This window comes from Mustela lutreola, chromosome 13 (genome assembly GCF_030435805.1).
Source record: "Mustela lutreola isolate mMusLut2 chromosome 13, mMusLut2.pri, whole genome shotgun sequence".
NCBI lineage: Eukaryota > Metazoa > Chordata > Mammalia > Carnivora > Mustelidae > Mustela > Mustela lutreola.
Genome location: NC_081302.1, coordinates 81,393,210 through 81,420,919, shown reverse-complemented (window position 1 = coordinate 81,420,919; position 27,710 = coordinate 81,393,210). Strand labels below are relative to the sequence as shown.

The 27,710-nt window shown below is 38.6% G+C and overlaps 2 protein-coding genes across 2 annotated transcripts in view; both read left to right on the top strand.

The window, feature by feature from the left end:
- Positions 1 to 27,710, top strand: part of LOC131813468 (ral guanine nucleotide dissociation stimulator-like) — a 166,874-nt gene that overhangs the window by 40,660 nt on the left and 98,504 nt on the right. The window lies entirely within an intron of this gene.
- Positions 3,303 to 27,530, top strand: LOC131813655 (uncharacterized). The gene is made up of 10 exons (XM_059144015.1): positions 3,303 to 3,408; positions 7,387 to 7,455; positions 7,537 to 7,567; positions 8,938 to 8,973; positions 17,109 to 17,174; positions 17,495 to 17,657; positions 19,242 to 19,312; positions 20,096 to 20,343; positions 21,563 to 21,768; positions 27,195 to 27,530. Exons 1-10 carry the CDS (start codon positions 3,303 to 3,305, stop codon positions 27,399 to 27,401), a joined length of 1,203 nt encoding a protein of 400 aa, XP_058999998.1. The 3' UTR covers positions 27,402 to 27,530.

The following is a 27,710-nucleotide window of genomic DNA, read 5'->3' as shown; positions in this document are numbered from 1 at the left end:
AGTCTGTCTCCCATGTCTCAATAACAAGACCTACCAGTAACTCTGTCAAGACCTACCAGTAACTCTGTCTTCCCACATCTCCCTGCACATGTATACACAGTTGTGCTTAAAATTACTTTTAGAGGATTTCTATTCCTTGTAACCAAAAGAGGTCTAATCAAGCAGTGGGAAAACTGGTCAAAGAGAATTGAGGGAAATTTTGTGCATGCTATGGAATAGTCTTGTGAATGTATTTCTGCTCCATGACAGTGCATATTGAGTCCATCAGGTACCATGAATTGTTTTGTTAAGATGTGAGAACAATAAATGCAGATACATTCTCCCTCTTTGGCTCCTATGTTTTTGAGACTAGAACTCAACTGTGCTCTCTGCTAGCAGAATAAAATTAGATAACAGGATATTTTGTTTTTGCCTTTATCACTATATAGTGATCCTATAGAGAATCAGGACCTTGGTTCATCATGGCTATTTCCTGTTTCTTCAGTAACACATACAAAATCTATCTTTTAGTGTGGGTTCCTACTTAAACTGGTATATTAAGTTTAGCTATGAATAACAGAGACCCAACTATGATAACTTTCTTTTAAATTTTTTCTTTTTTTTATAAACATGTATTTTTATCCACAGGGCCTACTCTGATAACTTAACACGGAAGTTGATTTTTTTTTCTTTCATTTAAAAGAAGTCTGAAGTGGGAGCTGGGTGACTTAGTTGGCTGAGCATCTGCTTTAAGTTCAGATTGTGATCCCAGGATCCTGGGATGGAGCTCCATGTCAGGCTTCCTGACCAGTGGCAGAGTCTGTTTCTCCTCTCTCTCTGTCCCTCCCCCTGCTTGAGCACTCTCTCTGTCTCCCAAATAAATTTTTTTTACGAAATCTTTTTTTTTTTTTTAAGATTTCATTTATTTATTTGACAGACGGAGATCACAAGTAGGCAGAGAGGCAGGCAGAAAGAGAGAGGAGGAAGCCAGCTCCCTGCTGAGCAGAGAGGCCGATGTGGGGCTTGATCCCAAGACCCTGGTTTCATGACATGAGCCAAAGGCAGAGGCTTAACCCACTGAGCCACCCAGGTGCCCGGCGTTGTGATTTTGAACTCCACGTTGGATGTAGAGATTACTAAAAAAAAATTTAAAAACAAATAAATAAAATTAGCTTCATGTAAGACTCCCTGTATTGCTTTTCCTTTCTTTTCTTTTTTATTCATTTCTTGGGAGATGAGTGAAAATTTTATCAGGAAACAGATCATTATTAGATCTATTCTTGGAAACTTCTGTTTTAGATTTAGGCTCCAATTTTTTAATATGAAAAATTTCAAACCTGTAGGGAATTTGAGAGAGCAGTACAATGAACACCCATCTATCTTTCTTGTAGAGTCAGCAGTTATTAACATTTGGTCGCATTTTGACTGTTGATCTATCTTTCTATAAATTTTGTTGTTGTTGGATCTTTTGAAACTTTAATAGGATATTTATAAAAAGTTAGGACACAATATAAAACTTTAAAGTCAATAGATCCCCAGGAATAAATTCAAGACAGAGGTCAACTGATCATATATAGGCTTTAAATCATAATTTCTTTCTTGGTTATTTCAGAGGATTAGACCATATATATTGCGGATCCACTTAAATAGACTTAAGTTTCCAGCTTCTTTTCTATGTTAGAACTTCTCAAATGATGCTTCTCAGAGTTATTCTGATCTGAGGATACCACGGAAACAAGCTACTTTAGCCATTTTAATGCAAGTTGAAATTAATTTTTTTTTTTTTACAATGCCTTTTGGATTATTCAGTTTGATTCTGACATTAGCAACATCACCATACAGCCAGTAACTCTGCAAAAGATGGTCTTCTTAGCATGATTCACATAATATAAAACAACAAAGGGAAGGAATGTGGTTTGTTACATAATTTAGAATCTGAATCATTTGCTTCCTCCTTGGAAAGTGGTAATTCCCATAGAATGGATATACGATTCAGGTCCCCCAATGTCAAAGAGGAATATGGGAAACATCCTTTGGAATAGAATGTGTTACTGTAAATAAGGACAGTTAAGCCAAATGACTGTGCTGCATGGTTTTGCCTGGATGCATAGACTTTAGGCTTAAATAGGCATGAAATTTACATGGACATTTTACATCAAGCTTTCCATTTAATAACCACATTGCTGGCTTATAGAAACTGCTTTCTTTGGAGTTCTAGTTCTGTAGAATAAAGGAGGTAAAGTGTTTTCTTTTTGCTAATATGACAAGCAGAAGAATTTATATGAGAAAAGGTCTTTGAGGTCCAGTCTTACACTCGGTGTATCTGGAGTCATGTTATAGATTGTAATAGTCTGCTTTCCATCCCTGCAGCTCTCCTCTCTATGGCAGCTCAGGGGTTACTTCTGAACAAGTTAAACTACTCTGCTAGATGGAAGACAAAAATGTCATACTAAAACTTTTATGAAGTTAAAGGAATACTTTATCAATTTGAATGGCTCCCCCCAAACTCAAACTTTTATCTAACTCAAATTTCTCACTTTCTTTTATAAACTTATATTTTATTTATTTAGCTTTTTAAAAGTAGACTTCACACCCAACATGGGCTTGAATTCACAACCCTGAGAATCAAGAGTTGCATGCTTTACCAACCAATCCATCCAGGTGCCCTTGATAAACTTATTTTTAAAACTGTTTGATTTACAGAATGATTGAGAAGTTAATTCCGATATGGCCCACATCAGTTTCCCTTATTATGAATATATATTAGTCCCTACTACATTTTTACATGCACTTTTCTTCCAGCTAACCTTACATGTTTTATTAATCAACATATAAGCTGTATGTGCCAAGCAATTTTTTACAATATTTTATTTATTCATTTAATTGACAGAGAGATCGTGAGAGAGAGCGCCGGCAGGGGGGGCGGCAGGCAGAAGGAGAGTGAGAAGTAGGCTCCCCGCTGAGCAAGGAGGCTGGTGCTGGGCTCCATCCCAGAACCCCGCTGTCCAACCCTTCCCCCCCCCCCCCGCCCCCGCATCCCGCACCCTCCTAGGATGCCCTGCGCCAGCGTGATCCACTGCTCCCATCCCAGGGTGCCTTGCGCGGCGGGCTCGCTCCCGGTTACGTGCGCGCGGCGGGACCCGGAACGTGCTCTCGGGTGGTTGCCCCGCCCACCTCGGCCTTGTTTGTTCAGCCTCTAGGGCTTGAATTTACCGCCAGGTTGAGCTGGGCAAGAGCGATGCTGCCTGGCCCGCCTTGGCTTTGAGGAGAGAGGAACGTCCAGAACCGCTGCAGCTTGCTTTCGGCGCTGAGCCCCGGCAGCCATGTCCACGGGGTTCTCCTTCGGGACCGGCACGCTGGGCTCCACCACCGTAGCCCCCGGCGGGACCGGCGCAGGCGGCGGTTTCTCCTTCGGGACGGGGCATCTAGGTAACTGCGCTTCTGCGCCTTCCCGGCCTGGTCCTCTCCGTGAGATCCCGTGGGTGGGCCCGTCCCTCTCCCTTCGCGCTGGGTTCCTTTCTAGTGGGTCTGCGAAAAAGAAAGACAGACTTGCGCAGCGCCAGCCTCATAGTCCTGCCGTTCGGGGGCCTGGTCGGGAGGGTGGTCATAGGGTTGTGAGTCCCCAGAATCCACAATGGTTCACCCAGTGTCCCTGTCCAGTGGGGTCTGGCTGGGTGAAAGGGCCTGGGATTTCACGCTGAGCCCTAGCAGTGCGGCAGTCTGAGGCACAGAACGGAGAACGACATTGTGGGTCATTCTGGGGTTTCAGAAAAAGACAATAGTAAAATTTTAAGGGGGACAATTAGAGTTTTATCGCTGATAATTCAGAATTCATTGCAGGATATACGGCTTTGGACATTCCACTGCTTTAATGATTTCGTGGTATTCTAAACGAGCTCACCTCTTGGTACCTCATGGAACCCTGTCCTTTTTTACTGCAGGTTTTTGTTTTAAATACGTGTTGCAGCATTTCTTGGTGGTCATTTTGAACAGTGTGCGTAGTAGTATTCGTGAGTGTTATGGTGGAATGACTCACACTGTCTTCTAGTTACACTGAAAACTGTAGGTAGCATGTTTATCGTTTTTGTGCAACCTGCTAAAGCACCGCTTCAGGCGATGACGAAATACAGTCAGCAGAGGTTTAGAAAGAGACAATAATAGTCAAAGGTCATTTTCATGGTGAGAAATTTAATTTTTAGAACTCCGACTTTTTAAGGTAAAAGGGGAGGAGTTCATTACATCAAGAAGTGTGCATAGAAAATGTTACAAGGTATCTATCTCCTGAAGCTTGAGGGTTGTCATTGTAGAGTAAAAAGCCAAAAGTATTTTCCTTATATTAAAAAGGAGAGGTACAGGGGCGCCTGGGTGGCTCAGTGGGTTAAGCCTCTGCCTTCTGCTCAGGTCATGATCCCAGGATCCTGGGGTTGAGCTCCGCATGGGGCTCTCTGCTTAGCAAGGGGCCTACCTCCGACTTCTCTGCCTACTTGAGAGCTCTCTCTCTCTCTCACTCATATAATAAATAAAATCTTAAAAAAAATTAAAAAAAAACATAATTTACCAAGAAAAACGGGGTAGGTACAGACTACACAGTCAAGGAAAAGTCTGGGAATTTCCCTTAATACCTCCTTTTCTCTCTGCACCCTTAATCAGCAAGGCCTCCTAATTTTAATTACCTAGTTTCCATTTGCTTCACTCCAGTGCCACCGCCCTGTTGCAAGCTCTTGTCATTCATGGAACAGATATTTATTGAACACAGTTCCATATAATGGACTCTGTTTTAGATGGTGAAATAAATAAGGGTACTGGCTCTTTCTTCCAGGTTTTCAACCAGTAACCCTTCTCCGATTTGGCGAAAACTATTCCTATCATCTCCTACTTAGATTAGTTCAATGCTATCGCAATTGCTGTGTCAAAAATATCCTTTTTTTTTTTTTTTAAGATTTTAATTAATTAATTATTTATTTATTTGACAGACAGAGATCACAAGTAGGCAGAGAGGCAAGCAGAGAGAGAGGAGGAAGCAGGCTCCCTCCTGAGCAGAGAGCCAGATGCAGGACTCTATCTCAGGACCCTGGGATCATGACCTGAGCCGAAGCCAGAGGCTTTAACCCACTGAGCCACCCAGGCATCCCGATTTGGTCTCTTTAGGTAAATCATTTTAGGGAAGTTACTCTCCAAGCCTCAGTTCCCACATCTGGAACAGAGATGCTGATGAATAAAGTACTTAACATCATATCTGGCACTTGGTAAGTGCTCCCTAAATGTTACTTTCTAAGTCCACATTAGGGCATGCTGGAGAAGTTAAAACAATATTCCTGACCTGATGGAGTCAACAGTAACACATTCTGATGAGCCATTGGCAGATAGTAGTGGGTTGAGGCAAAACTTGGTCCTGTTTGGGGTAGCTTTTAAATAAATTTCTCTCCTGTAGAGAAAATTCTCTTTTGCTTTCTTGAGTAAGAAGATACCACTTTGAAGTATTTCTTCGGTAATGTTTTCACATTTAATTATGAAACAGTGCCTTGTGTCTTCAGTTATCTTAAGTTGTCAAGAAATTTTAAATATTTAGTCTAAAAATACATAATTTCAGTAAAAATAAAAATAAAAAAAATTTCATTGTGCGTCTTTCTATATTAATGGAATAGCAGTAAAACCAAATGGGATCACTGAATTATTTGGGAGGGAGGACAGCATAACTACCATTTCCTTAATTTGAGGTCTTCAAAATTTGCCGATAACATTTATTAAAGTACCTTTTTAGCTCAGTTGATTAAGTGTTCACAGTTTTGTGCTTTGTTGGTAATACCTTAAACCCTGTTTTGCCAACCTTCTGTACTTCACATACCCATGTTCCTAGAGATAATTTTAAAATCAATGATAAACTAAGACACCGGGCCCGCTCCATTTTTTGGGAAAGATTTTATTTATTTATTTGACAGAGAGAGATCACAAGTAGGCAGAGAGGCAGGCAGAGAGAGAGAGAGGAGGAAGCAGAATCCCCGCCGAGCAGAGTGCCCGATGCAGGACTCGATCCCAGGACCCTTTTTTTGAGCCCCTACTCAGTGTTGATGACTGGTTTCAAGTTCTGTTCCTCTCACAGTGATTGGCTGGTGTAATACATTGTATAAAATGTGTTTAGTTGAATTTATTAAGTTCCTAATGATGACAGTAATAGCATTTATTAAGTGAAGTTAATTCACCATGCATAATCTCTCAATCTTTTGCAAAAAATCTGTTAAGTGGGCACAGTTATTAACATTTTGCGTATAAGGAAACAGAGGATCAAGAAGGCTAAGTTATGTCACACACGTCCCAGGACATTGGAGAGTTGGCACTGGAACCCAGCCATAACACCGCTACCTCCTTAAATTGCAGTGTCCCAGACATAAGCTTTTTAAAACTGACCTTGACTTCTCGTGGGATTATGTCTGTTTGGAAGGGCAGGCAAGACAGAATAAAGATACCTATATAGGATGAATGGGAGCTCCCATTATGTTATGTGTTATAGTCTCTTTTAACTCTCTTGTACAATTTTTGGAGTGTTAGGTTGTTGAGACATTTTGTTCATTTTAATAATTTGGTCTCCCACTATAGTTAGCAAATATGAGCCCTTGAGTTTTGATAAGAACATTTGAAAGTTGTGAACTTTGTTCACATCAGTTGCTATCACCAGCTGTTCTTTTTGAGCTTTCAGAAACTCTGAAGAGAATTTCTGCTTATGAACACATAATCTGGATAGAGGGTAATTACTTTGTATTTTCCTCTTGTCAGATTATGTTTCTTTTCCTCTTCTCACCCCTACCCCAGTTCTTGATGCTGTTTTGGTGACAAGAAAAGTAACTGTATCCCCCTGTCCCTTTCTAAATCCACGAATATGGTGATAAATCAACAGAGAGGTGGCAAAGATCACTTAAAAGAACTTTTCTGAGTATGTTTTATTTTTCTTTATTTAGTAGTTGGGAAAGAACAAGTGTATTTAGAAATATGAACTATATGTGAGTCATTCATGAGGAAAATGATCCACATTCATAGGACTTCTCTGTGGCCATTTTAAAATATGCTGTCAATAAAACTTAGAAAAGGAGAATATGTGATACTGTTTATGATTTCCTTGGGATCTGAAATCTTTTGTATGTGACTTATATTTAAAGAAAACAGGAGACTTTTTGAATTGGGTTGGTTAAAAATAAATTGTTAGTTCTTTTTGTATTTTATGGCAATATATTGAATATGTGAAAAGAAAGAAAATGTTTAACCTTGAAGAGTTAATTCTTATTTTTCTTTAGGAAATACTGGTTCCAGTAGACTTTATTTTGTGTTCTTTATAAATAAGCAACCCTTCAGTGGGTCTCAATTTTGGAACTCTTGGAAGCACTGCAACTCCTACCACGACATCTGCTCCTTCAGGTGGTTTTGGAACCGGGCTCTTTGGAACGAAACCTACCACTGGGTTCACTCTGGGAGGAACAAATACAGGTAAGGAGGATTGTCACATTTCAGGGAGTAGCTATGGGATATTCTTTTTAAGGTTCTGGTTTATATCTCTGCCCTTTATAGGGATTGTCATTGGTGTCAGACCTAAAAAATGGTAAATATGAAGATGGAAATATATATAGGGATGTGGACTTAAGGGCCAGTGGTAGGCCTCACATCGGTTATGATCTATTCTAGTGTAAATGAAAACACCCATTTAGGGGTTCTTGGATGGCTCAGTTGGTTAAGGGTCTAACTCTTGATTTCCACTCGGGTCATGATCTCATGCTTGCAGAATGAGACCTTCTTTGGGCTTTAAGCTCCTTGGGGACTCTGCTTGAGATTCTGTCTCTGTTTCCCTATCCTCCTGATGCATACTGCACCCCCCTCCCCCAAGCTCTTTCTCAAAAATAAATAAATCTTCAAAAAAGAAGAGAAACAAATTTGAAGAAATGTGATTTTTTTAAAGAAAGATTTTATTTATTCATCAGAGAGAGCGAGAATAAGCAGGGGGAGCAGGAGGCAGAGGGAGAGGCAGGCTCCTCACTGAGCAAGGAGCCCATTGCAGAACTTGATCCCAGGACCCTGGGATCATGATTTGAGCTGAAGGCCGCCACTTAACCAACTGAGCCACGCACGCATCCCAAGATTTCTTTTCAAAATAACTTCTTTTTTGGTATACTTGACACAAAGAAGATCTACCTCTTTAAATATAAAGAATTAATTTAATTTTTACATGAGAGTATATAATGCAGTGTTTCACCTTAGTGAATATAAATCAAGTTTACCAATTTGGACGTTTTTTAATTTGCATATATGGGGCAGTCAGCATCCTTTCTTGCTATAACATTATAATTTACCTTCCTAAGAGACGTTTTAAGTTTTTATATTATTAAAAGAGTTGTTTCGATGGGAAAAGGGCAAGAGGTCAAAGTTTCTGGTAGACATTTCGATAATAAAAATCTGTTTTTTAATACTTAAAGATATTTGGTTATTAAAAATGTGTGTCAGTAATGCTGCCATTTCAAAAGCTTATTTCTTTATTTACTCTTTATTCTGTACCCGCAGGGCCTCTTGGTCTCTGTTACCACTTTATGCATTGACATTCCAGCTTTGATTGCCACTTTTCACAGCCACACATAGAAAATGTAAGAACTGCAGGAATGCGGGAGCTTCCAGTGAGCTCCTTGAAACAACTTTGTGTGCCAGTGTTGGCTTAGAGTAGCTTTTTTTCTCCTTGCCTAATGTTGTTATAAGCAGTCGTTGTTTGCATTTATAAATCTTATTCCCTATATAATTATATATAGCCGTTAATATGAAAACCAGTGGTCTAGGAAGAACGTTTCTATTAGCGGTCATGGTAGAAGATACTGGTTGTTGTAGTATCATATCCTGAGGATGACTCTAAGTCTTGCCCTTGTAATAACCCCCCCAAAATGTCATCTGCCATTGATGATTAAATTTTATTTCTCTTTTTGTCCCCAGGAATAGCAGCAACTATAACTACAGGATTAACTCTGGGTAAGAATTTTTGAGAAAAGATCCCAGATCTGTGGTTTTCTTCTCTTCTCTTTCTTATTATCTCACAGAGCTGGGCTATAGAAGGAAGCATGTAAGGAACCTAATAGATCACAGACACTGACTCATTATACAGCCTTTCAGTACTGGAGTTTTTAAAAAAGTCAATGACTTTTTAATTCAGGAAAAACCTTTAAATAAAGAAATGGTTTTTTCTCAGGAGGTTTAGTTTACATTGTATTTTTATAGTCATTTGAACCCGTTTAGTGGAAAAAAAAAAAAAGACAACAAACTCTAGACCAGAAGTCTTAGAATTAAGCCCTGGTTGTAATTCCAAATCATTGTGAGGTCTTAGGTAGTCATGTAGTATCTGGCAGCTTTTGGTTATCTGTAAAACAAGGGTAGGACTGAAAGGTTTTTGTATTTCTTTCCAGCTCAAAAATGCCATGGTTCTCTGTAGCGATACGCCGAAGGGAATGTGAGTAAGTAGGATGACAGTTTTTGGCATTGAAACATGTGAAAATCATAGCATTCCCAGTAATACATAGGTTCATGTATAATGGCTATTTAATATCAGAAGTTTTACTCAACACCTCGTAGGTGTCTATTACTTGGTCGTGTGGGAGAGATGAAGGAGTATGACCTAGTGTTTTCTATTAAACAGCTCTTTCATGTCCTCCGTTCAGGTACTAAATTTAGTGAAGAAACTCTGGGTCAGTGGAAGGGGAAAAAAGGAGTTGGTGAAGATAATCTGTAAAAATTTGTAGCATTCAGGTTTGCATTATCTTTCAGATACTTGTCTTTGTCACTGTAGTCTCACCTTGTAGGTATTCAAAATATCTCCTAATAACTGAATCACTGGATGACTGTAACATACATTTCTTTGTAGGATAAGTGTTTAAACATCTCTCCTAAAGAGTCCTATGAGAGCAAAACACAAAAATAACAGAAAGGGGAGGTGGAGGATTGTTTTTGTGTCTTTCTAATGAGTTTTTAGGCCTGCTACAATTTTTCTTAGGCTCTAGACACACGTCAGTGCTTGATTTATGGTTGTGCTAACTAAACATACCCCTGTATTTTTTTTTTTAATGGACATTCATTTAGCTATATTTTTTTTCACACATTGTCAGTATTTAAATCCACTCTTCATATATCCCCTGCTTTTATTCAGTGCCTCTACTGTTTCCTCTGTTTAAAGTAAATAGCATCTGTCCAAAAAGAACCACACTTATGTGAGCTTGGTAATGCATAGACTTAGATGATTTACCAATGCGTGGTCTTTAAAATTTTGCTACTTGATTTACAAGCATACCTTCATGACTTAAGATTAACTGTAGTTTAGCCCCTTCAATCCTTTTGTCAGTGAGGTAGGATTTAAATAAATGAAGTCTATTTCTTTCATTAAATATTTCTTGAAAAAGCTTGGGAGTATGAAATTTGATGTTTGAACTGTAAGGCTTCTAACTCTCAGTTCTTTAGATTTCATGAATAATGAAACTATTTGCTTTATAAGATTTATAATATTTGCTGAAATCTTATAAATCATTACCAGATTATTTTATTATGTAATTTATTTATCTGTTAACAGCTGTCCTGAGGTATAATTGAGAAGTAAAAGTGTAAGATATTTAAAGTGTAGAGCATAGTGATTTCATATATACGTGCACATTGTAAATGCCCATCAAGTTAATTAACACATCCAATACTTGATAATTTAAAAAGTATCCAATTACAAAGCATGACTAGAGGACAAGAAGTATTCACCTGGAAATATACAAACTAAAACTGCTTTTTCAGGAGGATTTAAAAAAAACAAGTAGTATGTTCACATTTATTGAATTAACAGATAAACTCTGACCTTTTTAGTAAAGACAAATTAATAGACCCATAAATACAGAGAACTGATGGTTGTCCGAAAGGGTAGGGAGGACAGGCAAAATGGCTGACGGGGAGTTGGTACAACCTTCCAGTTATGGAATCAGTCACAGGGATGGATATAATCCATGGTATTGTAATAAGGTTGTATGGTGACAGATAGGGTAGTGACACTTGTGGTGAACATAGCATGTATAGAGTTTTCAAGTCACTGTTGTACACTAATGTGACATTGTGTGTCTACACTTTAAAAAATTACCTAAAACGTAAAGGAGTTAAAATCATATTATCCAGACTACATACACCATTAAATCCCAGCTTTAGACTTATTCCATGTTATTTGCTTAAGCCAATTATGAAGAAAAATGGGATCCAGCTTGAAAGCATTTGAGAATTTTGTCCATTGAGGGAAAAATCATTGTGAAGACTTTGTAAATTATATTTGGTTTATTTGTAGGACTTGGACAGAATACTTTAGGCTTGACTTTGGGAACCACAGCAGCTACTTCAACTGCAGGCAATGAAGGTCTTGGTGGTATAGATTTTCGTACCTCATCAGATAAAAAGAGTAAGTAATGTTCTATTCTAACCGTAACTTAAATTTCTATGTCAGTAAGATTTTTAGTTACATGTTCAGTAGTAAAGTTTTTACTTTTACTTTTATTTTATATCTCACAAATTTTTTGTGTATTATGTGTTTAAGATTTTATTTCCCTAGAAAACTGAGTTTTGTTTATGCATACGGTTATGTAGCTATCAGTGTGTGTATTCATATATGTTCTTAAGTTGGGATCATGAACACATGTATGGTATATAAGTTGATACTTGAACAACATGCTTTGAACTGGTTAGGTCCACTTATATGTGAATTTTTTCCAGTAAAAGTGGAGACCTGTAAATGTGTTTTCCTTATGATTTTCTTAATATTTTCTTTTCTCTATCTTACTTTATTGTAAGAATGCAGTATGTCGTACATATCACATACAAAGTGTGTGTGAATAGACTTTATATTGTCAGTAAACATTCTGGTCAGCAGGAAGCTATTAGTAAAGATTTTGGGGAGTCAAATTATGTGTAGATTTTCAACTGCCTGGGTGTTTAGGACCCTTAATCCCTACATTGTTCAAAGGTCAACTGGATTGCTTTGTAACCTGTTCTTTCTCATATGTTATATCACCAATATTTGTCAGTTCAGTAATTCTTTAGGAGTGTTTTATTGCTGCTTAAGTCAGCTTTATGAATCGATACATCATTAATCAGCCGTCCTTCCATTATTAGTGTTTGTATTCAGTTCGTAATTCTAGGAAGTATCAACATATTGAGCATCTTTATGGGGAGAGGCAATGTGGTATTGTAGCTTAAGGGGATAGACTTGAGCTGAAATCTGGCTTCAGATCCCCTCCACTGTTCATAAGCTCTGTCACCTTGTTCAAGTTATTTATCCCTCTGTGTTTAGTTCCTTTATCTGTAAAGTGGGGGAAAAGAACAGTAACTACTTGACATTGTTGGCCCAAGGATTACAGTTTATAAGACTTCAGTAGAGCCAGGCACATAATGAATGCTCTCTATGTGTTTGTTTTTCTTATAAATTTTCATTCATATTTTTGATTATTTTTTAAAGACAAATACCTAGAAACTTAATCACTGGCTTAAAGAGAGGGAGATTTTTGGAGACTCTTCGTAAATATTGTAAAATTACTTTCTAGAAGGAGTTTCCCAATTGATTACCCACCAGCCAGTATGAAAATGCCGTTCTCACTGTGCTCTTGCAATGCTGGATATTCTTTTTAAAAATTACCAATCCAGATTCATTTTGAAATATGTTTTAGTTTTGTTGATTTCCTGTGCATGATTTTTTTTGTTTTGTCTTGCATTGTGTCTTCTGCCTCTGATGAAAGCATGTTTCTCGTATTGCATTGAATCCTCTGAAAAACTTAGAATGATTACAGTTGAAGGTGTCCATATATCTGTGCAAGAATTTTTTATTTGGATGTAGACAATTCTAGGGTAAAGTACTGTTTTAAAAGCTAGCTATCCTAAAATCCTTTTAAACTTAGAAAATTTAGGATAACTTTGAATGAAAATTGATTTTTATTTTATTTTACTTTTTTTTTTTTTAATTTTATTTGACAGAGAAGAAGAGACAGCTAGAGAGGGAATACAAGTGGGGAGTGGGAGAGGGAGAAGCAGGCTTCCTGCTGAGCCAGGAGCCTGATGCAGGGCTTGATCCCAGGACCCTGGATCATGACCTCAGCTGAAGGCTGATGCTTAACAACTGAGCCACTCAGGCGCCCCGAAAATTGATTTTTAAACATAGGGATTTGTCTCTTGGTTTTACTTAGTTTTCTTTGTAGCCGCATCAAAATTAGAAGAAATTATCTTAGATGTTTTAGCAGCTTTTTTTATTAATCAGCTGAAGCAGTCTGGTACCCTTGAACTACTTTGATTTTAATTATGAAACTGGTTCTCTATTTATTGCAATTGCTTTTAGGCTCCACATGAAAGACTTGATAGAGGCAAAGGAGTAAGAGAAATATAAGGAGTTAATCTCCCTTCGCCCCCCCCCACCCCCGCGCCACTCCACCTTCTCCCATTGTCTTCTTCTTGTGTTGTGCCTCAGAGTTGAACCAAAGGAGTATGTAGAATAAGTGCACATGACCTGATATAGCACATCCAGTTCCTTTAACCTGCTATACGTGTCCAGGGGTTCTTTATTAATCTAAAGGATTTCTCTGTTTCCCTAGCAGCTTCATCAGTTAGCCTGGACCTGCTGTATTGGGTTTGATAGATGAAGAGGGCTTGGAAGCAGTCGTCTATAAGTGGGGGCAGCATGGAGTAAGATCTAGAGACAAGGATGATCTTTACTCTTTTTTTTTTTTTTTTTTTTTTTTTTTTTTTAAAGATTTTATTTATTTGACAGACAGAGATCACAAGTAGGCAGAGAGGCAGGCAGAGAGAGAGAGAGGGGGAAGCAGGCTCCCTGCTGAGCAGAGAGCCCGATGTGGGACTCGATCCCAGGACTCTGGGATCATGACCTGAGCCGAAGGCAGAGGCTTTAACCCACTGAGCCACCCAGGCGCCCCTGATCTTTACTCTTTTGAAGAACTGCTGGAAAACCAGCGAGCCGCAGCATGGCAAGATCAGATTCCAGATGTCATAAAGGGAAGGGTCGTGTATGTCATCTTAAAGAGTTTTGTAATTACACGGAGGACAGTTGAGACCAACTAGGGGTTTGATGTGAATAATAGGACATGAGATACGTGTTTGAAGAAGAGCATTCTGGCAGCCATGTGGAAGATAATGTGCAGGAGGGCAGGAACAGAGGTGGAGTGCTGACAGTGAGCTTTGACAGCAGTCCACAGGTATTACAGATGCCAAGCTAGATGGACTAGTCAGGGCCCACGGTCGGCCAAAAACAGGCCTAAGTTTTCTTTTCTTTTTTTTTTTTTTATTAATTTTTTATTTTTTATAAACATATATTTTTTATAAACATATATTTTTATCCCCAGGTCTGTGAATCACCAGGTTTACACACTTCACAGCACTCACCAAATCACATACCCTCCCCAATGTCCATAATCCCACCCCCTTCTCCCCAACCCCCTCCCCCCGGCAACCCTCAGTTTGTTTTGTGAGATTAAGAGTCACTTATGGTTTGTCTCCCTCCCAATCCCATCTTGTTTCTGGACAAAGGCAAAAGGTAAAGGACAGGTTGGAACTAAAATACTAGCTGTTTAGATGCTTTTTTTCTTCACATTTTAACATCTGAAATTGAGATGTATCTTGAAATTAAGGTCTCATTTTAGAAATAGACATATAACGTATATGTATGAGATAATTAATATGCTTAATGTTAAAATAGCTCTGAGAAGTCAGTGAGAAACATACCTCAGATATACCTCAAATAGCCTGAATAGACCATTCACTCAAGGAGAAATAGACTTGTCTAATTAATATTTGAAATGTTTTACTTAGTACTGTCAGAAATATGAATTTAGATGATAATGAAGTGGCATTTCTCACCTATGTACTGGCAGATTGTTTCAGAAAAATGTCCATTGTTGTTGAGGGTGTGTCGGAAAAATTACTTATTCGTAGTAGGTGGGAAGATAAATTGGAACAGTTGTTTTAAAGGATCAGTTTGATAATATGTAGGTTTTCCTTGATGTAATCTTTGACCTATAAATTCCTCTTTTTGTGGAATACAAATAAAGTCATGCACAAGCATTTGGAGATAAAGGCATTGACTGTAGCAGCATTGTTTATATAGTAAATGCGTACATGTTAAGAAGAGGGTTGGGCATAAAGGTTCTGATACAGCTATGTCATCAGTATTCTGTGGTCATTTAAAATCATGTTAAGTGACATGAAAAAGACTTAATTTCAACATCCTGAGAAAATATGTGCACATAACTTATGTCATCCTGATCACGTTTAAAAATGTGTGTGTAAGTGCCAAAACAGGTTGAAAGAGGAACCATTAAGGTTCTCTGATGGGATGAAGTTTTGTGTGTTCCTGTATTTCCTTCATTAAGCAGGTCTTATTTTGCAGTGTGAAGTAAATTCTGGAAAAGCAGAAAGTGATTCACTGCAGTTTGCTGACGGAGCATTTTTACTTTTCTACTTTTAGACATACACTAATAATGATAGCCACTAAATAAGTGTTCATAAGAAAGCTGTTGATCTATCTGCACACATTAAAAACATCATCTTAAAAAATTGCTGCTTTTGTAAAATATTTAGAGACATCCGGGTAGTCTGACATATTTTAGTATTCTAAACTGATAGAACCTAAGAAAGTAACCAGTAGAACTTGCAGGAGGTCAACTGTGCTAAGCAAGAATATTTTTCATAGAAGATAGTTCAAAGAGGAAGAATCTCGCCCTTGAAAGAAATAGATACAAATCAGCTACGTAACTATGTGTTTATGTGTATACAAACATGTCCCCATAGTATGTTGTTTGGAGTTTGTGACAAGTGACCTCACATGATGTCTACAAGTCTGTCTGTAAAATGCTTAGAAGTTTCTATTTATACCTAAGTTTGTGTTAAATTAAAACTTGAATTTGGAATACATTGATAAATGACCTGTTTTTACATAAAGCTTCTTGAATTTTCTAGGTGATAAAACAGGAACAAGACCAGAGTAGGTTTACAATTTAAATTTTAAAGTATTTTATTTGAAGAATTTTATTTGTTAATTTATAGGCAGGTGGTCTCATCGGAAGTAAAAAAAATCTATATAGACATTTAGAAGAAAAATTCTTTGAATCAGTTTTTGTCTAAAGTAAAATAATAAACATATGCTCTGGAAAGATTTTGGCAGGTCAGGTCTTTAATTTTTAATCATTAGGAAAGTTTATAACCAATGCTTTCTGGAATACTTTATGCTCAGTTTTAGGTATATATACCTTTTCTATATAAACTACTATACCAGTCCCATTTATTTTCTGATGATGAAGAGGGAGAAAAGCCTCTATCTATAATATACATCAGATCAGTTTGAAGATCACTATTTTTACTAGCACTTACATTTTCTCACCTAATTTGTATTACATTAGATAAAACATTTGTAAATAAATGATCAAGTTCATGCCTCCAAAATATCTTCTGTATACTTTAGCCCTATTTCATAAATAAGAAAGCTGTAGGAGACTGAGGTTTGCTTCAGGTTCTATCAAGGAAGTAGTAGCAGATCTGTGACTGAATTTTAACTCATAATTCCATTACACCATGCCACATTTCACCTCTTCCTATTCTCACTAAATATTTATGATTCCCTTAGTCTATCCCTAGGTTTTATTTTGTTGAAGAATAAATTGAAATTCTAAAAATCAAGTAAAATACAATGAGAATCTCATTATGAGAAGTTTGTAGACTTTCTTTAATGAATGCTTTAATATTTTTGAACGAAATAAAAGGTCAGTCATACAGTTTTTGAGCCAGGGGAACTAAGTTCACTATTTAATCTCTTGTATTTTCTAATTTTTTTTCTTAAACATTTGGTCAGATGCATTTTAGTGTACTTATGATAGGTGCCAGTCCTTTTAGAAGAGAAATCTCCCTGTCAGATGAATTGTTAAAGCTATTTTAAAGGTCAGGAAACAACATTTTTTTTATAAAGAGATTTGAAATCAACCATAAGAGCTATAAATGGGGAATATTTGTTTTACCTCCTCCCCTTTAACACTTATGTAGTGGAACTCAGCTGTCAGCTTTTTAGAACCTCAATGGATTTAATCTATCTGTGGCGTTTTTCTCAGGGATAGTAAAGCACTGAAGGATGAAAATCTCCCTCCTGTCATCTGCCAGGATGTTGAAAACCTCCAGTAAGTGTGTCAAATGTAATTAGATATATCATGTTGAAGAATGTTAGAATCTATTTTAAGGGGAACATCTCTTCTTCCTCTTAAACATTTTAACTTGGGTGTTGGTAAAAATTTTAATATTTTTATATACAAAGCAGAATAATGGGAATTAAAATTCTTTTATTGTCAATCTGAAAAAAGCATGTGAACTGTGGATGAATTTTTAATATTTCCTTTTTAAAAAACTCTAGGACTCTGACCAGCCTATAGTAAATATACTTTTTTCCTATAGGAAACCAAAGGTGTATTTTTTTGGAATTCAGTTTTATGTATCTTTTTAGGAAATTTGTGAAGGAACAGAAACAGGTACAAGAAGAAATTAGTAGAATGTCTTCAAAAGCCATGCTTGAAGTACAAGAAGATATTAAAACTCTGTCACTGGCTGCCAGTGGATTACAGAGGAACACCCCCAGTATTGACAAGTTGAAAACAGAAACTGCTCAGGTAAACTAACTTAAAGTAATTTTATTGTAGGGTTTTGTTTCGTTTTATTTAAGTCTTATAGGTTATAAGACTTGATACAGATGTTCTGTAAGAAAACTGTATAGCATGTGTGCTTTTTAAAAAAAGATTTTATTTATTTGAGAGAGAGAGAAAGAGAGCATGAGAGGGGGGAGGGTCAAAGGGAGAAGCTGACCCCTTGCTGAGCAGGGAGTGAGTTGCAGGACTCAGTCTTGGGTTTCAGGATCATGACCTGAGCCGAAGGCAGTCGCTTGACCAACTGACACCCAGGAGCCCTAGCTTGAGTACTTTTAAGTTGCTATGATACTAGTAGTCACTAGTTTGTATTGAGTTCTTATTATTTATGAGGCAGTATTTTAAGCAGTTTAGTTTTCATGACAGCTCTATGAGTTAGGCCGTCTTATCTTTGTTATATAAAGAAGAATATGGGCAGAGAGGTTGTTAATAAATGGAAGAGGTTGTCAATAAGTGGAAGAGCTGATACTCTTAACTAGTTTCTTTCCTAAGAGTACTTGCTGGCTAAATTGCTATATCATGCAAGCAAGGTAGAAAAATATGTTTTTAAAAATCTGTCATCCATTAAATAAAAGTTATATTAAGCTTTTTAACTATTAAAAATTCTGATGACTTGCCAGTCTTATGTCTTAGTTAAAAATGTTAATGAGGCTTGTGTTTTTTTCCATTCATATGTACTTGTTTTTTCTTTCTATGGTATAATCTATGTCATTTTTTCTTGACACTCTTGCCTCCCTTGTGTAGTTTGAAGTCTTTCATTGTCTCCTCCTGGCTAAATGTTCCGTCTCTGTGTGCCCAGCTCCCCATCTGTTTAAAGGTGGGTGTTGCGTAGTCTTCTGTAACCTTCCTGAGTGCTAGATGAATGCCTTCTTCCATAGTTCTCTGTGATATCACACAAAATACCTGTCTTTAGTCCCTCTTAGCAATTTGCTATTCCATTGAGATGTGAGTATACCTGGTTCTTTACCTAACAACTTCAGGGATCCAGTTTTAAATTTATTCATGGGGACACCTGGGTGGCTCAGTTGGTTAAGAGGCTGCCTTCCACTCGGGTCATGATCCCAGAGTCCTGGGATTGAGTCCCACATCTGGCTCCTTGCTCAGCAGGAGGCCTGCTTCTCTTTCTGCCTCTGCCTGTGCTCACTCTCTCTGACAGAAAAAAAAAAAAAAAAGAAAGAACAGAAAAAAAAAATTATTCTTGGATAAAATAAGAGGGGCTTTACAGTTACTTAGTTTTTAGGATTTTGTAGTTGTTAGCTAGGCTCTTTCGCAGCTGTGCACATTCTGCTTATGTTTCCTTCCCAAACCCTGTTCCTAGTCTGTTTCTCCATCGAAGACTGGCTGTTACGCATATGGATACCAGTGTGTGATATGCATTTGGGGAATTGAATCTTTCCCTATAGTTTTAATCTCAAGTATTGTTTTATGATCCACTTTTTGTCACCATTTTTTTATTGAATGAAAGAGTTTTAAAATGCATTTCTCATGCAATCTACTTACTTGACAAAAATCGTTTTTCTCAGTGATACAATATTCCAAGTTACTTGTCAGGTCCTTGCAGGAACATTTCCTGGAGTGCGGCACAACAGTGCAGAAGGGAAATCCTTTGTCCTCTTAATAAGGTGATGAGGAAACCAGGAATGAGAAAAATACAAAGAAAGAAATTCCATAGCAATCTTTTGCAAGAACTTGAAACCCACAACTTATCTTTAGTTTGTGAGGGGAAATTCATTACTTTTACAGCTAAGGGATAGCTTCCAGTTTTCAATAAATTTATCCTATACTTGATTTTTCATGAAATTTGAGATTTTAAAAAACACTATCATTGAATGAAGTCTGCAGTTTAGACATAAGACCGCCACCCACCATATGCAGCCTCTTGAGCCTTTGCTCTGCTTTTCTGCAAGTGGCAGAGCCTCAGATGTATTGCTTCTCACTAATAAATGAATGTGTACCCTTGGCCCTGAGATTGGAAAGGAACAGTGTCACTCAGGGTCCAAGTCTGGATGCAGGAGCACATTGTAGACGAAGACAGCTGTTTCCACTCCTGTTAAGGAGTTAAGCCATCCCTGTGAAAAGGGGGTTATGCAATCAGGATCTCAGAATAGTATTTGCAGGGTACCGTCAACTGTGCTGGTGTATTTCTGGGACTAGTATGTATCTGAATACAGGTTTTTATTGAAGTATTTTTTGAGACATGCACGAAGCCACTATTTATGCCAACGCCTGTTTTAAGTTTGCTACACAGTGTGGTAGGAACTTAGTTTGAGCAGAGGTTAAAATCAGAATTACATACCACTTGTGAGTTTGGCAATGAAGCAGTGGCTATTCTGTTGTTGGGGCACAAGCGGTCAATCATTTTTCCTTTCAAATCATCTGGGAACCCCCTAATGCTCTCTCTCTAGATGTCCTGGAGCTTCTCATCGGAGACTTGCCCTAGAAAGGAGGAAAACTGATAAAGCTCAGACAGAGATTGAGAATGAAAATGGAACCACTGTAATAGATCTTCCAGGTACTTTATCCCTCGAAACGGACTGTTCAGGGACAGGCATATCACCTGCTGAGTGCAGCTTGATATCAGCGTCTCTGCCCCCATGGCCTGAGGAGCCTGGCCTGGACAACCCCGCCTTGGAGGAGAACACGGCCACAGACAGTATGTGCTCTTCACCTTGCTTTTGCTTTTCATCTGTTTTCAAATCAGATATTTCCTTTCTTCTCAGTACTCCCTATTACTTTCCCTACATGGGGTGTTGTTGTTGTTGTTGTTGTTTTTCCTCTTCAACAAACAATTTTACTGAGATCTGCTTCACGTATCACATATTCACCCTTTAAGTGTACAAGCCTAACAGTTTGCCGTTTAGAAAGAGAAAGCGAGTCTTACCTTGAGGCTTATTCTTCCCCCTCCCCCTCTTCTGTTGTAGTCCACAAATTCACTGGTCATCAGCAGGCTTCTTTTGTTTGTTTTGAAGCCTATTGCTTCTTGACTAAGAAATCCACAGCATCAAGAAGAACAAAAATAATACCTCAGCCTATGTGCTTATTCTGTGTCAGCACTGTGCCAGGCACTTTACATATATTAACTTATTAAATGCTTGTACCAATACTGGCTTTTTTTTAATGATGAGGAAACTTAGTCAGGGAGTCATTGGTCAAAGTCTGAGAGCCACGAAATGGCTAGGTATGTATCTGACTCCCAAGGCCATGTGTCTGACTCTTGCTGTCCTCTGGTAGCAGCCACTGATCTGTCTACATGACCCACCAGGAAACACGCAGAAAACCTCTAGTCATAGATCTTGGGCATATCTTAGTAGTTGGCCCTTTGTCTTACTTTTAAATAGGTTTATCTCTTATGAAAATTCCAATTTTTCTAAAAATCCCAGTTTTCCCAGCCATGGCTATAACAATTCTTCTATCTCCTACTGCTCAGATCAAGACCCTCCTCTTCTTGCTTAATGTGGTTATTTTGTCAACCACTACGGTGATTGTATGTCACAGAGTTTGTCTTTTTTATTTCATATGTACTGCCTTGCACTGTTTACAGCTGTTTCATGGGTCAGAGTTTCTCTGATCAATTAGGACAAGATGATATTGTCTTTATATTTCTTTATCAGATCACTATGTGGTCCCTAGTGATCTGATGCATAGTAGTTATTTGTTGATTATTCACCTTTCGAAGAGGAAGTGTTTTGCTAATCTTATCTATTGGTGTTTGGTCATTCTGTTTTTCTTATCCGGTGGTATTGCTTTGTTATGAATCATCTATTAACATAAGGTCATCACTAATGATAGATGATAACTTACTTACGTGAAGATAATCAAAATATAAAACGTTTTTCTTTCTATTTTTCTCCCTCTCATTTTTACCTTGGCAGCTATGCAACAGCCGGTTAGTTTTCCAGAAGGCAAAATTACTACAATTGAAATTCACCGGTCTGATCCTTATATTCAGCTAGGAATTAGGATTGTTGGGGGAGGCTTAGCGCCACTGAACAACAGATACATTGTTATCCAGGAAGTCTGTCGGGATGGGGTGTTCACCAAAGATGGAAGACTTCTTGCTGGAGACCCAATTCTTCAGGTATCAATTTTTTAAATTATTTTGTTAACTTGCCTCTTTTTTTGCTCTTATTCATCAATTTAAAATTGGGAAATTAGGGTACTGTGGAATCTGACTTATAAAAAGGTAAGTTTTACTGTTTTTTTTTTTTTTTAGTGCTAAACAGATCATAATTTATCAGTAAATTCTCCGATTTCCCCCAAACTCATGGAATGTATTTTTACCGCCATCTTAAATTGGATCCCGCATGTGCCTCAGTGTGTGGCTCTCCAGGCCAGCTGGATTCCTCCTGGCTTGGTCTCCATGGTTGTCTATTTCGGGGCCACCTTCACTGCTAAATTCTCTTGTCCCATTGGCTCTATCCCTAGTCCCAGGGTACCATCCATCAGTTTCCTTCGTTGTCTGATTCATCCTTCTCTACACGGATTTCTATAATCTAGAAAAGACGGGTCACACAGCACAAGTTACTTAAAACTTACAGCATTGAATTTAAGATAGAATTCGAAAATCATGACCACCTCTTTTTGGCTCTCAAATGCACTCTCATCCACAAACAGCCTGACTCTGCCCTAATCCTTGGTGCTACCCTCTCCCTCTTCTCTTTAAAAAGAATGAGCTACTCCAACAAATGAACTTGCTTCGGGCAAGATGATATTGTGTTAGAGGGCATACTGATGAGCGTGAGATGGCCAGAATTCCACTGTTCATGTGAATTCTAGAGTGTATGTGAAAATTGACCTGGATATATGACCCATGCAAGTGTATGTGGTACTTGAAGCTAAAAGAATGGATATTTAGGAGAGAAGAAATAGGCATGAATGATAAAAGATGTCTTCTAGGAACCCAAGCTCAAGGACTCTTGCCTCCTCGATTTCACTGCTGGGTCCTTCCGCACAGTCTGTTGGTATTCACCCCTTCTCTTTTCCCTGCCATCTCTCTGGTCTGTGCCCTCACTGCTTCATGTCTAACCCAGGAGAATCAAAACCCCTGCCTCCCTACTCTGCTCTGAAATCCGGTATGACATTGTCCGGTTAATTCACCTGTGACTCTGCTTTCCCTGGATAGATTGGACCAGAGAATCAAGTCCATACTGATTAATCTAATAGTCCAGGTCCTCTTTGAAGTCTTACACAACCTGTCCCCTCAGCCTTCACCCTTGCTTTTTCTTTCAGCTGTAGCCATCGGTGTATTACTGAAACATCATAGGCATGGTGGTCAGAGCTGAGGGTATAATTAAGAGCAAAAAGCAAGCCCTGCCCTCATAGAATGTATAATGTAGCAGAAAAGCCAGACATCGCAGTCTCCTTGCTTCCCTCCACGTTCCAGCCTGTCCCCATTGTGCTACAGCTTCCCCACCTTCATCCAGAAAGCCCTGCCCTGCCATTATCACCCATTCAGACCTCTTCTCACACTAAGTGCTGAAGACATTCCTTCTCTTCACCACTGAATGCATAATTGGTCACAGAGAGTTATTCAAATGCAGTGTCTTCCTTTGGGGATGGCAGCCGCCATTATTACGTACATGGGACAGGCTTCTCACAGAGCTGTGCCTGGAGTCGATACCCAGGACAAACTTGCTGAGTCAATAAAAGAGTGGATTTGGTTATGATATCCTGTTGGGAATAGCTGTCTTCTTCATTAAAACCAAACTTAGAACCTCTAGGATTTTTAATTCTTCAAGAGAAATGTCCAGAGGGGAAGACAGACAAACTAGGCTCCAAGAGCAGCAAGGATTGACCTTTCCACTGGGGGTTCCTGGCTTTGGTTTCCACGCCCATCTGTATTCTGCCTCTTGTAGTTTGTGATTTCCACTTCGACACTTGGGCCCAAAACCCCTCCTTCATTGCACTTGGCCTGGCTGACACAGACTGAACTTCCAGTGTTTTGTTCTTGACTAAATCCGAAGAGGCAATAGGAGAATACAGGAAACATAACTAATCCAGCTAATGTAAAATCCAGTTTCTGATCCTATCATATTTACCACATTCCTGTGTTTGCTGTCCTTTTACGATATTAGTAGTATTCTGGTTGCATGAGGTTGGCACAGCTCTCTGGACACCTTACCCTGTATTCCTTCTACCCCAGCTCCTAAACTGATTCTCCGTGGAGGAACTCTTGTAGCTGGTTTTCACATTTTGACACCTTTGTGGCCAAGACAGAAAGAACCAGATTGCCCTTTTTTGCAGCTTACACAGGGAGAGAGAGCAAGCACAGGCAGACAGAGTGGCAGGCAGGGTCCGAGAGAGAAGCAGGCTCCCTGCCGAAAACAGGTGAGACAAGCAAAGCTTGAAGGAGCTGTGGTTCCAAAGTTGTGACTTCCCTGCTCTTGTAACGTTCACTCTCCACTTCACCTCCATACAAGTGGGGAAAATCAATTTTTATTGAGAAGAACTCATTATCTCTGTAGTGCCCTTTTTATAAAGCATTCAGAGCATTTCAAACACATTATAACTTGTGTTCTTATAGTATCCCTGTGAAGTAAAGATGGTTATTATTAGAGAAAAATATTTTTCAATATGAGCATTAAAATAGGTAAAGTAGAGGGGCACCTGGGTGGCTCAGCCATTAAGCATCTGCCTTCGGTCAGGCATGATCCCAGGCTGCTGGTATCCAGTTTCACATCGGGGCTCTCTGCTCAGCCAGGAATCTGCTTCTCCCTCTCCCACTCCCTCTGCTTGTGTTCCTTCTCTTGCTCTCTGTCAAATAAATAAATACATACATAATAAATAAAATCTTAAAAAAAAAGAAAACAGCTTTAAAAATTTTTTAAAAAAATAAGATAGAAAAAGTAGAAAATAATCCAGGCCAGACCTTCCGGTTCTATAACCTACCAGAGCATTTAATGATATGGGTATCTCCTACAATGATAGGGGTGAAACAAAGATGTGTATGGTGTTTTATTTTGTTTTGTTTTGTTTTGTTTTAAGTAAGCAGAAGAAAACACTCTGACATAGAGGAAACCAAGCAGTAACATAATCGAGCATCAGGAATTAAAGTAGGTTGATAGTCACTGGGAAATGTGTATAGTAAACAGAATTAACAATGAAGATTTAAGTACTGTGTAAGAAAACCCAAATTTAAATCCCATTTCATTACTCCTTTTCACAAATGTTTGGTTCATTATAACTATGGGAACACACACACCCGGTAGCCATCTTGCATTAGGAGGGAGATTCAGGCGTTGGTCTCTTGTCCCAGACTTGAGTTTTAAAAAAATTGAATACAGATACTTATATATGATACCAAATATAATATATTGCTCAAGTTGTTTCTTTGTGAAAAACATCTTAATGTTTTGGATTCTGAGAATAACATGTATTCCATGTCTGAAAAGGAGACTAAGGAAGACAAAATACAGAAAATGAAGAAGGAAGTCCAAATCACAGTCAGCCTAAAGTCCATAAGATAGTGACATTAAAGTTTTGAATAACATCGTCATTTTTCTGTATATGCCTACAAATAAATAGGTACCTATTTACGTAGTTACTTAGACATGCAGTCAGCTTACAAATTCTGAGTTTGCCACCCTTTCTTTACGTCAGCTGTATGCTGTGGACTTCTTACCCTGAAAATAGATGCACCATGATATAGCTGTATTGTAGACGTGTTGTGCTAAAACTTACGTAAACACTCCCCTGTCAACAGACTTTAATGTTTTGTTTTCAAGTTTAAGACATTTTGCTTAACTTCCCTCTAGAAAGATCATACCAGTATATACTCCCAGCAAAAGGGCATGCCACTATTTTATGAAATACAGGTATTGTCATTTAGGCATCCTGCATTTTTAAAAATCTTGACTTTAACAGAATTCTTTTGTTGTCTTGAAACCCTGAAGAGTTAGATAGGCAGTTGGCCTAAACCCAAATGTTGGCCCATCGTTTAAAGCTTATATGTCCACTTCCATCACACACCCAGAATTTTGTCTTTTAAGAAATCAAAAAAGATCAGGGATTTGTTTGTTAATAGGTTTGCATGAGCAGGGGTCTTCCCATAAAGCTAAATTACTGGTTATAGAGTATTTGGTAGTGGTGAGGGTTAGGCAGTAAAGCAAACAATTCTTAATATTGAAATGAGATCACAGGGGTTTCTCACCCTTCACACCATGTGATCTAATACTCGGAAGTGTCAGAATCTCAAATATCTGGATTGTAAGCGTCCTACTTTGGCATTTACCTGTTAGATCAAATCCCCAGACTCTGGCCACATGAGAAGTGTTATTCTTTCAGTTATTTGAAGAATTGTCTGAAACTAGTTTAATGAAATACTTGAATAAGTAAGTGACTCTAATAGGGCCTTAAAATTGGTTATCACTCATGCACCTGGGTGGCTCCGCGGTTCAGCATCTGCCTCCGGCTCAGATCCTACATTGGGCTCTCTGCTCTGCGAGGAGTCGGCTTCTCCCTCTCCCTTTGCCCCTCCACCCTGCTCTCTCGCTTTCGCTCTCAAATACATAAATAAAATCATTTTTTAAAAATTATGGTTTTCACTCCTTTTCCAACTTGAGAACTGAAACTGGAGTGCTTTCTTAACATTACTGACTGCAGTCATGGTGGAGGAGTGTTCTACTTTCCACCACAGCTTCTTGAACGCAGGCTGTCAAATTTTCCCATAGCAATGATAGTAAACTTGGAACGTTGTAGTCTTGACCAAGAATCAGCATCAAGTAGACCAGGCCTGTACGTTAAAAGCAAAGATAAAATAGCTTTAAAAAGTATAATAAATGTGAATCTGTGTTTCAGATCTAGATCTATAAATACAGATAATGGACCTCTAAATTTAACGTGGTTGTCATCACCTCTAAAATTACATTTATGTGTGAGTGCACATATGGCATATATACGCACACAATTTGTGATGTATATAAATACTAATCCTGTTTTACAGGACCTTTGTTATCATTCTTTTCAGGACTGTTTAAGCTGATCCCTATTTTCGATTTGAAGCTGTAGTGTGTGGAAACAGAGCTACATGTAGTTTCATTGATTATCACTCTCAAAGTAGCCATCTTGGAATTTATTTCAGAAATCACAAAAGATTGTAATCCAGTTTAGAATCCGTTCGTCCTTATATCTTCTTTGCTCTCTTTCTCTCAGTGCCAAGGCCAGTTTTGCAGGGGAGGGAAGTATAAAAAGACAGTTACCCTTCAAGAAATCATGGGGAGATCAGAACCCAGGCTTTGCTTTGGTTATATCCTTGGTATTTCCAGGATTAGGGAAGGTTTACCCAAGAGGTCTGTGTGTGGCTCTTTTACCTGCAGAAGTTTTAAAGTATTAGCTCCTGAAATGAACTCCCTCGTCTGCCCCACCCCCAGCAGGGTCCTTCAGTCCCCACTCAGGTGAGGCTCTGATACAGCGATGATAAGTGCATTGAAAATGACCCTCCCTATAATTTTTTTAAGTGAGAAGCATCATTAATGACTGGTGATTATATATGTGTGTTTTCTCCAGGCTAGTGGCGACAGGGTGGATTTAACAATTGCTAGGCCGGGGAAATCCCAGCCTGGTAACCCTGTCCAGGACACAGGAGCTCAGGGTAGCAGCCAGCAGCATGCACAGCCGCTGTACCACAACAGACCCAGCTCACACAAGATGAGGCCTCGAGTTTGCATGTTTTCATTCATCTGCCCTCAGGGAATCCTTGTGACAAACTGGTAAGATTTAAATGAGGGCTGTTACTCTGTTGGAAAAGGTGAACACAAGGTGTTTGGGGGTGTGGAATGTGTGTTTGGCTACCTTGAGAGTCCCTGTACAGTCTGTTCCTCAGCCAGTAGGGGTGGTTTCTTAGTAAGAAGGTCCCTCTGCCAGATTGATGAGAAGTGTTTGATCTTCTAGAAAGACTTCTTTGTTTGGTCCTGCTTGAAAGTGGGATTTATCTTGGTTTGCTCAAGCAGTTGTAACAGGAGGTTATGTAACTGAAAAAAAGACAATGACCAACAAGTCCATACTTAGCGGTTGGGCAGGTTG

What these genes read in the sequence shown, in the direction of transcription:
- LOC131813655 (XM_059144015.1), top strand. Translation starts at nt 3,303, where the DNA reads ATGTCCACGGGGTTCTCCTTCGGGACCGGCACGCTGGGCTCCACCACC. An exon ending in AACTACAGGATTAACTCTGG is followed by an intron (nt 8,974 to 17,108) that starts GTAAGAATTTTT and finishes CGTTTTTCTCAG; the next exon opens with GGATAGTAAAGCACTGAAGG. An exon ending in TCCTTTGTCCTCTTAATAAG is followed by an intron (nt 19,313 to 20,095) that starts GTGATGAGGAAA and finishes CTCTCTCTCTAG; the next exon opens with ATGTCCTGGAGCTTCTCATC.